Source organism: Protopterus annectens, chromosome 1.part0, assembly GCF_019279795.1.
Source record: "Protopterus annectens isolate FY-2018-M chromosome 1.part0, PAN1.0, whole genome shotgun sequence".
In the NCBI taxonomy this organism is placed as follows: Eukaryota; Metazoa; Chordata; order Ceratodontiformes; family Protopteridae; genus Protopterus; species Protopterus annectens.
The window spans coordinates 299,861,811-299,878,589 of NC_056725.1; the positions used below are offsets into that span (position 1 = coordinate 299,861,811).

Sequence of the window (16,779 nt, forward strand, 5' to 3'; positions counted from 1 at the left end):
AGGCAGCAAGCAGTGCTGCCCGAAGCACAATCAGAAACCTGCTCAAATGCAGGGCTTAAATACCAGAAGCCAAAACATGAAATAAATTTTAAAAAGGTTCAAAAGGACCAGTGAGAATGTTTATTCCAAACCCTAGACCAACCACCCATCACCAGACAGGTTCCAGTCAAACACAGTCTTCTCACCAGAGCGCAGAAAGACCCCTTCCAATCCAAGATGGCCTGGAAAACATGCTCAGAACAAACAGCCACTACAAACCGACCCAGATGCAGCAAACCTGTATCTGGGCTTTGCTACAGCTACTAGCTGCTCTAGTTTCAGTGGAAACCACTAGAAAATGTTTAATATGGCAGAAAAATAGCAGTGAGACACTAAAAACATGTAAAAACAGTAGAAAATTAGCAAGGAGACTCTAAAGAATGTTTTAAACAGCTAACAAATGGGTTATTATAACACTGCTTGGTGGGGAAAACCAGAACAAGCAGAACAGATTGCTTTGCAACAGTGAAAAGTACCAGCAAATACAACAGTGAAAACAGCAATAAAATTTGATTTGGCAGGCACAGTAAGGCAGACAGTTGCAGTACAACAGTGTAGGTTAACCTGAAATGCATTTAGTGGGTAACTAGAGAATGAATGAATGAACTCTCCACTTAACTGCTTCACATTTTAATCTTTCAGATTCATAGTACTGTGCTAATGTTATTCATCTGTAATATGCATCAGGATGGCTAGAATTGCATCAGAGCAGCTTTCATGCCATTTGTTTTCTTATTCTTCTTCATTGTATGTATGCAGATATATGTGATATGTCATTCTGAAAATGCTAACTAAATACATATTCTCTAGTGCATGTGCATAACTAGACTGCAGAGAAATCAAATGCCATTCAGTAGCACTAAGATTAGCAAAACATAAGCAGAAGTAAATGACACACAACACTCCATTAAATCCCACCTACAAACAGCCTGAATAGGGAGTTCTGTTCCGGTTTTGACAGAGCTCACAGACCTGCACGGTAACATATCATGATGTTCTTCGTGTTTCACTGTTGCAGTCCTCACATTTGGGTTATCTGCTTGCAGTAACCCTCAGTCGGCCTGATTATCAGTCTTGGGTCCTGCGTCGGTTGCTGTCTCATCTTCCGTGAAGTCAGGTCGTCAGGGGTGTAAAGCATGCAGCCGACGTCATTACATCAGTCTTTCTTGCCGTGCGGTGCCCAAAGCATTCCACTAAAGCCAAGTACCCCATTGGAGAAACTTTTTCTTGCTCTAAACCAATGTCAATAAAAATCAATAATTGTATTTCTTGTGGAAAGCAAATACCTCATAAAGATTTTCATTCATACTGTATTCCTTGCCTAGGCCCTGACCACAACACACCTCGCTGTCGGTTTTGTGCCTTATTTAAACCACAAACTATTCGTCACCGGTATATTTTTGCTTTAAAATATTTTGGTACTCTATTCAGTTATCCAGATATGTCTTCGGTAAGCCACCCGACTACTGACATTCTGAAAAAATGCAAAGATAGACAGAGACAGGCCGCCTAGATCCAAAACTGCCAATGACGCTTCTCCTAAGCTAGTCATCAGTTCGCCAGTACTCAGTGAGGCACTTTCGCAGCCCCTTACTTCAGAATTGCAGGCCTCTACTGAATACTCCGGTATGCCGCGAGATGCTTCAACTGTGGAACCTGCGGATGTCTCTACCTTGGATGGGTCCAGAGTCACTGTGCAGGCACCAGCTTCTGAGGGTGTATTCAGGCCTACTGACTTGCATATTAAACCAATGCCATCTTCTTCTTTAAGGCCTAAAACTCTAACCATGCCTATGAAACCAATGCCCAGATCGCATGGTCAGGCCTCTATGCCTAAAAAACAAATGATAAGAATGTTTGAAGACCTTATTACTTTAGTCAGGTGAAGTCAACCTTCCCCCTCTAAGAGACCTAGGACTGAATTTGCTTATGATACTTCTGACCAAGATTCTGAAATTTCTGTCTCCTCTGATGAGCAGGATTTTCCCTTATCTACCTATGAGGATTCTGATGCAGTGGACTGTATTCCCTCTGCTTCTCCCCCAGAGGATTTTTCTTTTGGTGAAATCTTGCATACTCTTAGGGAGCATTTTCACTGGGAAAGCCAGGATTACTCTGATTCTAAAACGAGGCTTAGAGATTTCTTACTCCTGCCCCAACACAGGCCTTTAACTATTCCTCCTGTGCTGGACATTGTTGACGATGTCTTTTCGGAATCTAGCTTGGCCCCTGACTCTTTACCTCCGGCTCCTAGAAAACCTGATGGATATTACAGGGTACCTGATTCTCACAGGTTCCTTTTTAAAAATCCTACTGCGGATCCTGAGACCATTTCACAGGGACCCAAGGGCATTAAAGCTACTACTACCAAAAATCCTACCCCCTCTGATAGAGACTCCAGGGCGCTGGATAGATGGGGTAAGAAGGCATACACCTCTGCAAACTTGGCCATCAGGGCCTTAAATTGCCAGTTTCATATGTTAAAGTATCAGCAGCATATTATTGGATTGCTTAAACAGAAAATTATGTTGATTTGTGATTGTGCTGAAAATAAGGATTTACAGGATTTAATGCATTCTCCTGAACAGGTTGGAAAACATACTTTGCAATGTGGTTTTGATTCACTAGAGGCATCTTGCAGGGCTGCTGTCACCAGGTCTGTACTTTGAAGGCATGCTTGGCTTAAGGAGCAATCTTTGCCAGATCATGTTAAAACTAAATTGCTGGATGCCCCCATAAATCAGGACCACCTGTTTGGCAACAAAGCAGAAGAAGTTCTTAAAAAGATGGAGGAAAAAGCTAAATCTAAGCAAACTATTAAATATTTCTTACAAGTGCAGCCTCCAAGATTTAGTAGGCATTGACCCTCAAAAAATTGGTCCTTTCCTGCGTCTTCCAGGCCTTCTCAGTTCAAACCCAGAACCAGCAGAACACTCAGGCTTCAGTCCCAGGGTATGCACAGGACTAAGCAGTGGGGGGCTCCCACTTCCAAATCAGGGAGTAGTAAGACTCCCCCCTATGGTAAGCTGTCTCAATGACTTAACTTTAAAACTTCCAAGCACTTCTCAACTGACTGCTCCTTTAGGGGGAAATACTGCTCTGCAAGCAAAAAACTGGGAACTCATTACCCTGGATATATGGGTTTTAATACATAGTTTCCCAAGGATACAGATTTCACTTCCACACGTTACCGACCCTAAACGGTTGGCCAGACGTACCCCCAAATCAGTGGTCACAGGCTCAAAAGCAAGTACTCTCTCTTAAGATTGTGATTGTGCTGAAAATAAGGATTTACAGGATTTAATGCATTCTCCTGAACAGGTTGGAAAACATACTTTGCAATGTGGTTTTGATTCACTAGAGGCATCTTGCAGGGCTGCTGTCTGGGAACTCATTACCCTGGATATATGGATTTTAATACATAGTTTCCCAAGGATACAGATTTCACTTCCACACGTTACCGACCCTAAACGGTTGGCCAGACCTACCCCCAAATCAGTGGTCACAGGCTCAAAAGCAAGTACTCTCTCTCTTAAGATATTAAAGGCTGTTCAGACTGTACCAGAAGAGGAAAAGGGACAAGTGTCTACTCAAGACTTTTCCTGGTACCCAGAAAAGACAAGTCATGGCGTCCTATCTTGGACCTTTCTATCCTAAACACCTTTTTGGTGATACCAAAATTCAAGATGCTAACTCTTCACCAGTTGCTTCCCGTGATAGACAAAGATGCCTGGTTGGCAACACTGGATTTAAAAGAAGCCTACCTGCACATCCCAATCAGGGAATCTTGCAGAAAATAACTAAGCTTCAAAGCAGGCTGCATGCACTATCAGTTCTCTGCACTGCTCTTTGGCTTATCTACTGCGCCCAGGGTATTCACAAAGTGCTTAGCTCCAGTCACTGCATTTTGCAGGTAAAGAAATATTCAAATATACCCATACCTGGACGATTGTCTAATTCTGGCAGAAAGCCAGGACATACGTTTGAATCATCTGGCATTTGTACAAAGTTAACTTGTCTGGGGTACACCATAGATGAAAAGAAATCACATCTGGTACCCTGTCAATAAATTATATTCCTGGGAGCAAGCTTGAACACAACTTCCCAGATGGCTTTCCTCATGCCAGAGAAACATTCATTTGACAATTTACTTCAAACTAGTGGCCACAAAAACCCTGCTATCTGCAAGGCAAATACTGTAAGCCTTTGGGGTTCATGGCCTCGTGCATTCTACTAATTCCATATGCAAGACTGCATATGAGGAAACTACAATGGTACTTAAAAAGCCTTTGTTGACAACATTCTCAGAATATCGAAGCAATGATTCCTATCATACCTTGCTTACAGTTAGAATTCCTTTGGTGGGCAGAGGCCTGCCACCAAAACAAGGGACTACCATTCACTATACCCCCTGCCGCCCAAACCCTAACAACAGACTCATCAGACTATGCATGGGGGGCTCACCTGGCAGGGAAGTGCATTCAGGGCAAATGGAACCCAAGTCAAATGCACCTGCATATCACTCAAAAAGAAATGTTAGCTATAGAGAATGCTCTGACAGCCTTCAAGGACCACATTCTTCCAGGGCAATTAATGGTAAAGACGGACAACACTACTATTATGTGATACATAAATAAGCAGGGGGTACCCATTCTTACCCCCTCTGCAGACTAGCCATGGCTCTGTGCAACACAGTCTTGAGCTACCAAGTGCATCTACAGGCTCAATTCCTGCCAGGAAAACTAAATACACTGGCAGACAAACTAAGCAGAAATCTCATGGACCCACAAGAGTGGAAACTGGAACCAAAGTCTTTCAACATGTTGATCAACAAATGGGGGAGCCCAGATATAGACCTGTTTGCCTCCCCCCAGAACTACCATTTGGCCAAATTCTGCACAAGGACTCCCCACAAACAAGCTTGGAAAGTGGATGCTCTGTCCTTCAGCTGGAAAAAGCTATCAGTTTATGCCTTTCCTCCTCTGCCTTTCCTCTCCAAAGTACTACTAAAGATCAAACAGGACAAACCAAGGATGATACTGATTACACCAGACTGGCCACACCAGCACTGGTATCCCCTCTTGCGCAGTGTGTCACAGCTAGCCCCATGGCACCTGCCTCAGACCCCTACTCTGCTGTCACAGCCGGAGAGCCAGATTCTGCACCCCCAGCTTCAAACCCTGAACCTGGTAGCTTGGCTAATTACCTAATCTCTCCAGTACCATCCCTCAGTAAACAAGTGTTGGATGTCATGTTGGAGGCAAGGAGGCCTAGTACTAGAAAATCTTATGCTGAAAAATGGAAAAGATTCTTTGCCTGGAACCAAACTCAAGGGATGGCCACAGCAGTGCCCAGTTTACCTCAGATTCTTCAATACTTAACTGAGATGCTTCACAAGTGCCTTTCTTTTTCCTCCATCAAAATTCACGCCTCAGCCATTTCAGCTCATTACAAAACGGAACCACCCCTCTTTTCTCACCCACTGCTCAAGCAGTTCCTCAGAGGGGCCAAAAACTTAAGACCACCCAGGCAAGCCCCAACTCCAGCCTAGGACCTTAACTTTGTATTGGAAAAACTCACTTTTTCTCCTTTTGAGCCAGCTGCAACTGCAGAGTTAAAATTCCTTTCTTGGAAAACAGCTTTCCTTTTAGCAATCACTTCGGCAAGAAGGGTATCTGAATTACAGGCCCATATGGCAGTGGAGCCTTTCATCATCTTTCATGCGGACAGGGTGTCCCTCAGGACCAATCCCTCTTTCATGCCCAAGGTTGTATCTAGTGTGTTTCTTAATCAGTCCATTCATTTGCCAACCTTATTTTCTAATCCACAGAACAAAGGGGGAACGGATACTGCACTCCTTAGATGTGCACAGACGACTTAGATTTTACTTGGACAGGACTAAACCTCAAAGGAAATCTGAACAACTGCTGATGGCATTTGCTGCAGGGGCAGAGGGGAAGGCTTATTTCAAAGCAAACCATTTCTAAATGGATAGGGCATTGCATTCATTTCTGCTGTAAGCACCATGGAAAACCTATCCCCCAGGGGATTAGACCCCATTCAACCAGGGCTGCATCTACCTCTACAGCCTTTCTCAGAGATGTCCTTACCAGAGACATCCTAGAAGCTGCTACCTAGAGTTCTGTACATACTTTCACCAAGCATTACCATTTGCCAATTTTCTCTAAATCCAGAGCTGGCTTTGCCACTGCAGTCTTGCAGGGCCTTATAGCTGGTCCTAATGCTATCTAAATTCCTCCTCCCATCCTTAGCTTTGGGAATCTACCCAAATGTAATGACTGCAACAGTGAAATACGAAGAATATAGTACAGTTGTGTACACTTACCATAAATGTAGATGTTCGAGTGTATTCACTGTTGCAGTCCTGGTTACCCTCCCTCCAGCCCACTGACTTCTCTTGGTTATGCCTCTATTCTCCTTTACTATACTTAAAAGCTTTTTGGTGTATTTTCTTTTTTTTTGTTAGAGGTATAACCTTATATGCATATATATATATATATATATATATATATATATATATATGTATATATATATATATATATATATATTTAATTGCTTCCCATTAAGTGGGGTACCTGACATTTGGGGCAAGAAAAACTGACGTAATGGTGTCTGCTGCATGCTTTATACCCCTGATGCCCTGACGTCACTGAGGATGAGACAGCAACCAGTGCAGGACCCAAGACTTTAATAATCAGGCCAATTGAGGGCTACTGCAGGCAGATAACCCAAATGTGATAACTGCAACAGTGAATACACTCAGACATCTACATTTATGGTAAGTGTACACAACTGTACTTTTCAGAGACCTATAAACAATCCTCCTTCACAGATTGGTATATGCTAATTAAAGTGCAGTATTTAAGAAAATGTTTTTAATATGTAAAAAAACACATGCATTCATATATCTAGACATAAGCACAGACAGATGTAGTAAATGTAGGTTTAGCTGTTTAATAACTTGCCAGCTACATCAATCAAGGAAAAGTTTATTTTATGATGCCTATATCTTAGCATAAAACTTCAGACATAATCTCATTTGCAAGTCCTATATTTCTTCTTTTGTTGATTTAAAAGCAAAACTTCATTAGGGTTCAGTACGTTTTGAAGTACCACTAAGTGTACAGAAACTGCTTATTGCACTATTAAATCACCTTACTGGTAAATGGTTAACTGCAGCATGCAACTTAATGTAAGCCTAAGGGGTGTTACTTATGCATCAATGTTAACTATAATCCATCCTTTAAGTTCCTAAATGTGCTTCATTATACTACTAGGTGATAGCAAATAAGGAACCATTTTAATGATGATCACATACTTGTAAGATTACTACCAAAGAGCTCATACATTGCATTGAAACTAAGAACGTTAATTTCTATATTTTTAGGAACACGAGAATGCAAGAACATGCTTAAACATGTACAGACAACACTGCACTGGTGGTAAACTGTAGTTCAGGAAATAGTCCGATTGCAATGGAAAGATATTCCTGCATTTCTTCAACAAATGTTGATTAAAACTGTTAAGTTAACAATTGTCAACTGGCATGATCTGAGGACAGAAGTCACTAAATAATGACATGCATTTGAGTTTCAGACTTCATATCCTCTTTAGAAAATTTATGTTAACTTAAAATGAACGCTGTTCCAATTACCCGACAAAACTTACCTCAAGAAACACTGCTCATCTACTGAACATACCGCCGGACACAGACCGTCGTCATCTAGATGACTGCAAAAAAATATAATCAAAAATAGGTACTTTTAGGTTTTAGCCAGGGCCAAAAAAAATTATTTTTTAATACGCTGATTGCTGAAGCTCTAACTCACTCATTGATGACAGAATGCCATTGCAACTCAATCACCAAGAGAAACACAGCATAAGCTGGTGGTACGTGATTGCATCATCAGTATGATATGAAAGTATAAAAAAAATGCAGTCGGGATTTCAAGGGGAGTCATGGGAAAGGTGCCGGTACGCTGTACCAGCATGTACCATCATAAAAAAAGCTCTGGGCTTTGGTATGGATGGGTTATATAACTGCTTTGAGTTGGGTTGGTGTTGGGATGCAGGGGTTAGCTTAAGTAGACTGATGTATGAGCAATGAGGAGGGTGCCTAATTTCTTGGGATGTATGGATATCCTGGACAAGCTTTACTGCAGCTCAGTGTCACTTATTTTTCTCTGCTCAGGTTATTGAAGCCTCAAGTTTAGATTGCTAGCATTGTATGGAATAGGAAGACTTCCTAAAAAGAAAAATGCTTCTATGCAGCCAGTCCACAATCAAATCCAGTGGCAGTGGTGTGCTGATTATAACTCAACATAGCTTTTTTCTTCCCCGTTTGATGAAAAATCTCACAGTTTGTTTTCTACTCTTAGAATGTTAATTAAATGACACTGGTTCAACTCAGCTCAGACTATAGACGACAATTTAAAGAAAAACCCAATCCAGAAAAGCTAATAACTCCAGTCAGAGGAGCTCTGCGACTCAGAACCTGTAATAAATCACAGTTTTCTCTTTTCCACTTTGACTTTGTGTTACAGGTATAAGTTCCCAGTTACGATGGAAATTCAGGAATTTAACTTGGCAGGGGAACCAGTGGTTACTGTAGCAACCAGGAGGTAGCAACAGGAGAGCAGTACTTAATGTAACAATGGAGGGTATAGGGGCTGTAACAACCAAATCGAAAATTCAGCAGTATTTGTAACAAACAGAAAGCTCTGTAAGTGTAGTTTAAAAGGCAAATAAATAGAATACCTAATGTTTTCAACTGAATTTGAATAATAAACAGTTTGGACACAGATTTTGCAGCAAAATTCACCCTGCTGCCACTGTTGCAAAATAAAACTACAATGTTATGGCAACAAGCATAAATCACAAGTAAATGTAGTTATGGCAAAAATGCAGTGAAAGCTGTATAAATGTGTAAATGAGGCACAGATCCTACAGTATATCAAATACAGCTACAAGACTATGGCACCAGACTAAACAGAAATTATAAACAAGTAACTTTTTAGGCTTAAAACAATCAAAACAGTTTAAAGGTACAGAAAATAGTATTAAATCAGAGGTGATTTGAAGTGCAGTAAAAATATGCATGGAAGCAATTTCTGCATTGTTGTTGACTCTTAAAAGGCAAAGGTTAAGATCTTATTGGAATACCTGATTTGGAGTCAGCATAAATCATTTCATAAAATAAGTCAAGAACAATCTGTGTTGTATCACATAACGAGGTTAATAAGGGCTCAAGCTGGTACCAGAAGTACTGCTGGGAAATTGAGTAAAATTTGAGAATGAAAAGGTAAGGTTTACCCATATGTTGTAATTTGACTTTGGTAATTTTCCCCTTTTAAAGAATATCTGTACTTTGCTATGAGCTACTCCTAGAAGATTGCTAGTTAAGTGTTCTGTGTGATTCTGTTGCTATATGATTTTACTTTCACAATTGTAGATTCAAGAAAGATTCTTAGTAGCCTACTTCTGTAGTACTTTGTTACATGAAATATTTTCTCCTTTGTCTCTTTCTTGTAGGTTTAAGCCCCAAGGCTATGCAAGGCCAGAACTAATGAAGATACTGAGAGATGCGGCTGAAGATGCATACAAACGCCTTATTTATCCCCTTCTTTGTAGAGAATACAGGTACATGATATTTTTTGTGTATTTTTATAGACAAATGTGGAGGTAAAATTGTTTTTTGAAATAATGCTAAGTTTTTCAGATTAGGGAATGAAACATGGCACTGTTAGTGTCTAAGCTGATTCTATACTGATTGACTGGAATGCTTTGTGACACACATTTTTTAAGATGAAGAAATCTCACATGTTTTTCCATTTTATTTAAATGCGTCAGCTGCAATGGAGTCTCACTTTACGGCCATCTTTGCAGAAAGAAAAGACAAAGCAGATAATTATGTTCAGCAGTTTAAGGAGTATATGCATTCATTCATTTATTCATAGATGAGAGCAAGTTGAATAACTACATATCATGCATAGATGGATGCAGGTTGAATAACTACATGTCATGCATAGATGGGAGCAGGTTGAATAAATACGTATCATGCTTAGAAGAAAGCAGGTTGAATAACTACATATCATGCACAGACTGGAGCCGATTGGGCAGTTCTGAGTCCTTTTTTCTTCATTATGTTTGTCTGTGGTAAACTTTCTAATATGTCATGGAATGGACTCTCTACGTTCCTTCCCCTACACCTGTTGTCTGAGGTGAAGTGCCTGAACTGCTAATCAGACTCCACTTCCTTGGGGCCTAACCAGGGCTTTAACCCTCTGTGCCAAATATGCATAGTAGGACACTGCAGATTAGTAATTAGAGTTAGTGTTGATTGCAGTGTTGATGTACATTTTCTGTATTACTTTTATTGTGTTGTGGAAGGTATTTTGTGGAGATAAAGTCAAGGGCCGTCCTTGATGGATCCTTCTTTAGGTATTTTTTCTCCGCCAGTCAAAATCTGGTATTTTTTTATTATAAAAGCTTGCATGTAATGACATCTTAGCTTCCATACCAATGTATACCATGATATAATACATTTGTTACATATATAATACATCGGTTACATAAAAACATTGTCTGCAGAAGCCCATCAGATGTTCTTCGTGTTTCACTGTTGCAGTCATTACATTTGGGTAATCTGCTTGCAGGTTGCCCTCAGTTGGCCTGATTAACAATGTCTTGGGTCCTGTGTTGGTTGCTGTCCCCTCTTCCATGACGTCAGGTCATCAGAGGTATAAAACATGCAGCCGACGCCATTACATCAGTCTTTCTTGCCGTGTGGTGCCCGAAGCAGAAGCAGTTCGCAAATGCCTGTCGGCCGACTCCTGAGATTTTCGTTTTCGAGTTTCAGAACCTTAGTCTTCAACTTAAAGCTAAGTACCCCATTGTGGAAACTTTTTCTTGCTCCTTACCGATGTCAGTAAAAGTTAAAAATTGCATTACTTGTGGAAAGCAAATACCTCATAAAGATTTTCATTCGTACTGTATTCCTTGCCTAGGCCCTGATCACGACATGCCTTGCTGTTGGTTTTGTGCCTTATTTAATCAGCGCACTATCCGTCGTCGGTATATTTTTACTCTAAATATTTCGGTTCTCAGTTTGATTATCCAGAAGTCGGTTAGCCATCCAACTACCGGGATTCCAAAAAAATGCAAAGATAAAGACAGAGACAGGCCGCCGAGGTCCAAAACTGCCGACAACGCTTCTCCTAAGCCAGTTGCCAGTACTCAGTGTGGCACTTTCACAGCCCCTGCTACCTGCTACTTCCGATTCGCAGGGCTCTGTTGAGACCCATTCGGAGTCCGGTATGCCCCGAGATACTTCAACTATGGAACCCGCGGATGTCTCTACCTTGGATGGGTCCACAGCCGGTGTGCAGGCACTGGCTTCTGAGGGTGTATTCAGGCCTACAGACTTGCATATTAAATCGACTCCTTCATTACTAAGGCCTAAATCTCGATCCACGTCTAAAAAACTGATGTCCAGGCCACATGCTCAGGCCCCTATGCCTAAAAAACAAATTATAAAAATGGCTGAAGATCTAATAACTCTAATCAGGGGTAGTCAACCCCCCCCCACTAAGAGGCCTAGGGCTGTGCTCGATTATGAATCATCTGATCAGTATTCTGTTTCTTCTGATGACCTGGATTTGTCCATACCTACTTATGTGGATTCTGATGCAGAGGATTCTATTCCCTCTGCTTCCCCTCCTGAGGATTTTTCTTTTGGGGAAACTTCACAAACTTTAAGGGAGCATTTTCACTGGGAAAGCCAGGAATTTTCTGATTCAAAAAAGAGGCTTGGGGATTTCCTTCTTCTACCTCAGCATAGGTCTTTGGCTATACCTCCTGTACTAGACATTGTTGATGATGTTTTCTCGGAATCCAGTTTGGCCCCTGATTCCTTGCCTCCTGTTCCTAGTAAACCTGACAGATACTACAGGGTTCCTGAGTCCCATAAGTTCCTTTTCAAAAATCCTGTTGCAGATCCAGAGACTATTTCTCAGGGGGCCCAAGGGCATTAAGGCTTCTACTGCTAAAAGTAATACCCCTTCTGATAGACACTCCAGGGTGCTGGATAAATGGGGTAAAAAGGTTTATACTTCTGCAGCCTTGGCAATCAGAGCTTTAAACTGCCAATTTCATATGTTAAAATATCAGCAACATGTTATTGGACTGCTTAAACAGAAAATGATGTTGATTCCTGACTGTGTGGAAAATAAAGATTTACAGGACTTAATGCATTATGCTGAACAAGTTGGAAAACATACTTTGCAATGTGGTTTTGATTCTTTAGAGGCCTCTTGCAAGCCTGCTGTTACTGGGTCTGTGCTTAGAAGGCATGCTTGGCTTAAGGAGCAATCTTTGCCTGATCATGTTAAAGCTAAATTGCTGGATGCTCCTTTAAATCAGGACCGCCTGTTTGGCAACAAGGCTGAAGAAGTTCTTAAAAAGATGGAAGATAAAGCTAAATCTATGCAAATTGTTAAAGATTTTTTACAAGTGCAACCTCCTACATTTAGTAGGCACTGGCTTACTAAGAATTGGTCCTTTCCAGTCCCTTCCAGGTCTTCTCAAGCCAAACCCAGACACAGCAAAACCCCCAGGTTTCAGTCCCAGGGGACTCTCAGAACTAAGCAGCGGGGGGCCTCCACTTCCAAAACTGGAAATAAGACACCCCCCTTTGGTAAACAGTCTCAATGACTTCCTATTAAAATTCCCAAGCACTTATCTTTTGACCACCCCTTTGAGGGGAAAGATTGCTCTTCATGCAAAGAACTGGGAATTCATAACCCAGGACAAATGGGTATTAAATATAGTATCCCAGGGATACAGATTTCATTTCCAGACATTGCCAACACCAAGTGGGTGGCCAGACCTGCCCCCAAATCAGTGGGCAGAGGCTCAAAAACAAGTACTTTCTCTCTTAAGCATGGGGGCTATTCAGCTGGTACCAGAAGAGGAAAAGGGACAAGGTTTATACTCCAGTCTTTTTTTGGTACCCAGAAAAGACAAATCATGGCATCCAGTCCTGGACCTGTCTACTGTAAACACCTTTCTGAAGATTCCAAAATTCAAGATGCTGACTCTTCACCAATTACTTCCTATGCTAGGCAAAGACGCCTGGTTGGCAGCACTAGATTTAAAAGAAGCATACCTGCACATCCCAATCAGGGAATCTTGCAGAAGATACCTACGCTTCAAAGCAGGCTGCACGCATTATCAGTTCTCTGCACTGCCCTTTGGCTTGTCTACTGCGCCCTGGGTAGTCTTAAAGTGCCTGGCTCCAGTTATTGCATTTTGCAGGCAAAGAAGTATTCAACTATACCCATACCTGGACGATTGTCTAATTCAGGCAGAAAGCCAGGGCATACTTTTGAATCATCTGGCGTTTGTAAAAAGGGTTCTAACTTGACTGGGGTACACCATAAATGAAAAGAAATCACAACTGGTACCCTGTCAACAAATTACATTCCTGGGAGCAAGCTTGAATACAACTTCCCAGATAGCTTACCTCGCGCCAGAAAAGCAAATTCATTTGGTAACCTATTTCAAACAAGTGGCCACAAAAACCTTGCTATCTGCAAGACAAATACTGCAAGCCTTGGAGTTTATGGCCTCCTGCATTCTTCTGATTCCATATGCAAGGCTGCATATGAGGAAACTACAGTGGTATCTAAAAAGCCTATAGAGTCAACATTCTCACAGCGTGGAAACAATGATTCCTATCATACCTTGCCTACGCCTAGAGTTCCTCTGGTGGGCAGAGGCCTGCCACCAAAACAAGGGACTACCATTCACACTACCCACTGCCGCCCAAACCCTAACAACACCTCACCTGGCAGGGAAGTGCATTCAGGGCAAATGAAACCCAAGTCAAATGCACCTTCATATCAATCAAAAAGAAATGTTAGCTGTACAGAATGCTCTGACAGCCTTCAAGGACTACATTCTTCCAGGACAACTGATGGTAAAGACGGACAACACCACTGTTATGTGGTACATAAACAAGTTGGGGGGTGAACATTCCTAACCCCTCTGCAGACTAGCCATGGCATTGTGGAACACAGCCTTGAGCTACCAAGTGCACCTATAAGCTCAATTCATGCCAGGAAATTTAAATGCACTGGCAGACGGACTAAGCAGAAACCTCATGGACCCACACGAGTGGAAACTGGAACCAAGGATTTTCAACATTTGACAAGCGAATGGGGGAGCCCAGACATAGATCTATTTGCCTCCCCCCAGAACTATCAGTTGGACAAGTTTTGCACAAGGACTCCCCACAAACAAGCCTGGAAAGTGGATGCTCTGTCCTTCAGCTGGAAAAACCTATCAGTCTGTGCCTTCCCCCCACTGCTTCTGCTCTCCAAAGTTCTACTAAAAGTCAAACGGGACAAACCAAGGATGTTCTTGATTGCTCCAGACTGGCCGCGCCAACACTGGTACCCCCTCCTGTGCAGTGTGTCGCAGTTATCTCCATGGCACCTGCCTCAGACCCCTTCCCTGCAAAACCTGTGATGGATGTCATCTTAGAGGCAAGGAGACCTAGTACTAGAAAATATTATGCTGAAAAATGGAAAAGATTCTGTGCCTGGAACCATTCACACGGGATGAGCACAGCAGCGCCCAATTTACCTCAGATTTTGCAATACTTAGCTGAGATGCTTCACAAGGGCCTGTCTTTTTCCTCCATTAAAATTCATGCCTCAGCCATTTCAGCTCATTATAACACAGAACCTCCCCGCTTCTCCCATCCTCTGCTCAAGCAGTACCTCAGAGGTGCCAAAGACTTGAGACCGCCCAGGAGAACTCTGACCCCTGCCTGGGACCTTAACTCTGTATTGGAGAAACTCACACTATCTCCTTTCGAGCCAGCTGCTACTGCAGACTTAAAATTTCTTTCTTGGAAAACAGATTTCCTTTTAGCAATCACTTCAGCTAGAAGGATATCTGAATTACATGCCCTTATGGCAGTGGAGCCTTTCATCATCTTTCATGCGGATAGGGTGTCACTCAGGACCAATCCATCTTTCATGCCCAAAGTGGTATCCAGCGTGGCTCTTAATCAGGCCATTCATTTGCCAACCTTCTTTCCCAATCCACAGAAGAAAGGGGAATGGAGTCTGCATTCCTTGGATGTGCACAGACAACTTAGATTCTGCTTGGACAGGACTAAACCTCGAAGAAAATCTGAACAACTGCTGGTAGCATTTGCTGCAGGGGCAGAGGGGAAGGCTATTTCAAAACAAACAATTTCTAAATGGATAAGCCATTGAATTCATTTCTGCTATAAGCACCATGGAAAAACCTATCCCCCAGGGGATCAGATCTCACTCCACTAGGGCTGCATCTACTTCTGCAGCCTTCCTCAGAGGTGTTCCTACCAGGGGCATCCTTGAAGCTGCTACCTGGAGTTCTGTACATACTTTCACCAAGCATTATCATTTGCCAATTTTCTCTAAATCCAGAACTGGCTTTGCAACTGCTCTCTTGCAGGGCCTTATAGCTGACCGTAATGCTATACAAACTCCTCCTCCCAACCATTACTTTGGGAATCTACCCAAATGTAATGACTGCAACAGTGAAACACGAAGAACATAGTAAAGTTGTGTACACTTAAAATGTAGATGTTCGAGTGTATTCACTGTTGCAGTCCTGGTTACCTTCCCACCAGCCCTTTAATTTCTTCTGGCTATACCTCTACTTTCCTTTACTATGCTTAAAAACCTTTTTGGTGTATTTGCTTTTTGTTGGAGGTATACTTTTGTGTTTTTATGTTTATTTGCTCCCCATTAGGGGGGCACCTGACATCTGGGGCAAGAAAAACTGATGTAATGGCATCGGCTGCATGTGTTATACCCCTGACGACCTGACGTCATGGAAGAAGGGACAGCAACCAACGCAGGACCCAAGACTTTGTTAATCAGGTCGACTGAGGGCAACCTGCAAGCAGATTACCCAGATGTAATGACTGCAACAGTGACTACACTCGAACATCTACATTTATGGTAAGTGTACACAACTGTACTTTCTTTTTCACAGCTTGCATAATTCAGAACTTGACCCTTTCCATCACCAATAAAGTCTTGTATTCACATGCTGAACCATCACAGTGATTGTCTTTGTGCCTGTCAGATTACCGCTAGAAATCTGCATTGGCAATACCTGTTGAGTCTGAGGGAAGAACATGACACTGATAGCTGTCATAAATGTTGAGAATTTCAACCTAGCTACTCAGCCATGATGGGGGGTGCATGTTGGCTTCATTTGCGTCCTGGAAAATGGCAGAAGAAGTGGACTGCTTTTCATGTGGAGACTAGTGTGGGTCTTTCTCTCATCCACTGACATATGACTGACATTTTAGTATCATCATAGATACAAACAGTCTGAAAGCACACCTAGGCCCTTGTCTCGTCAAGGTAAGTCAGTTTCGCATCTGGCCAGCTGGACACTGTGGATGGTGTGCTTGCCATAGTCTTCTGTGCGCTCAGTCTAAAAATAGTTCTTGGTCTTGGTCTACAACTGTGGAATAAGGAAAGGTTCTCTGTCTGCTTCTATCCTTTGTGGTATAGCTCCACAATAATGAGAATGCAACCTGCTATGTTGTCTGGTCCATTGAAAGTATTGATCTGAAGTTTGTTAATCTTCTTCCTATTCATCACTGATGGGTTCGGTTCCGAGCCCTCTGAACCGAGTTGGCTTTATACC

At 42.1% G+C, this 16,779-nt stretch overlaps 1 protein-coding gene across 1 annotated transcript in view; it reads left to right on the forward strand.

Annotated features, from left to right (window-relative positions):
• Positions 1–16,779, forward strand: part of SRBD1 (S1 RNA binding domain 1) — a 2,028,107-nt gene that overhangs the window by 619,310 nt on the left and 1,392,018 nt on the right. The window contains exon 11 of the mRNA XM_044059932.1: positions 9,592–9,699. Within this exon, the coding sequence (XP_043915867.1) occupies positions 9,592–9,699 (108 nt within the window). The remainder of the gene's footprint in view (positions 1–9,591; positions 9,700–16,779) is intronic.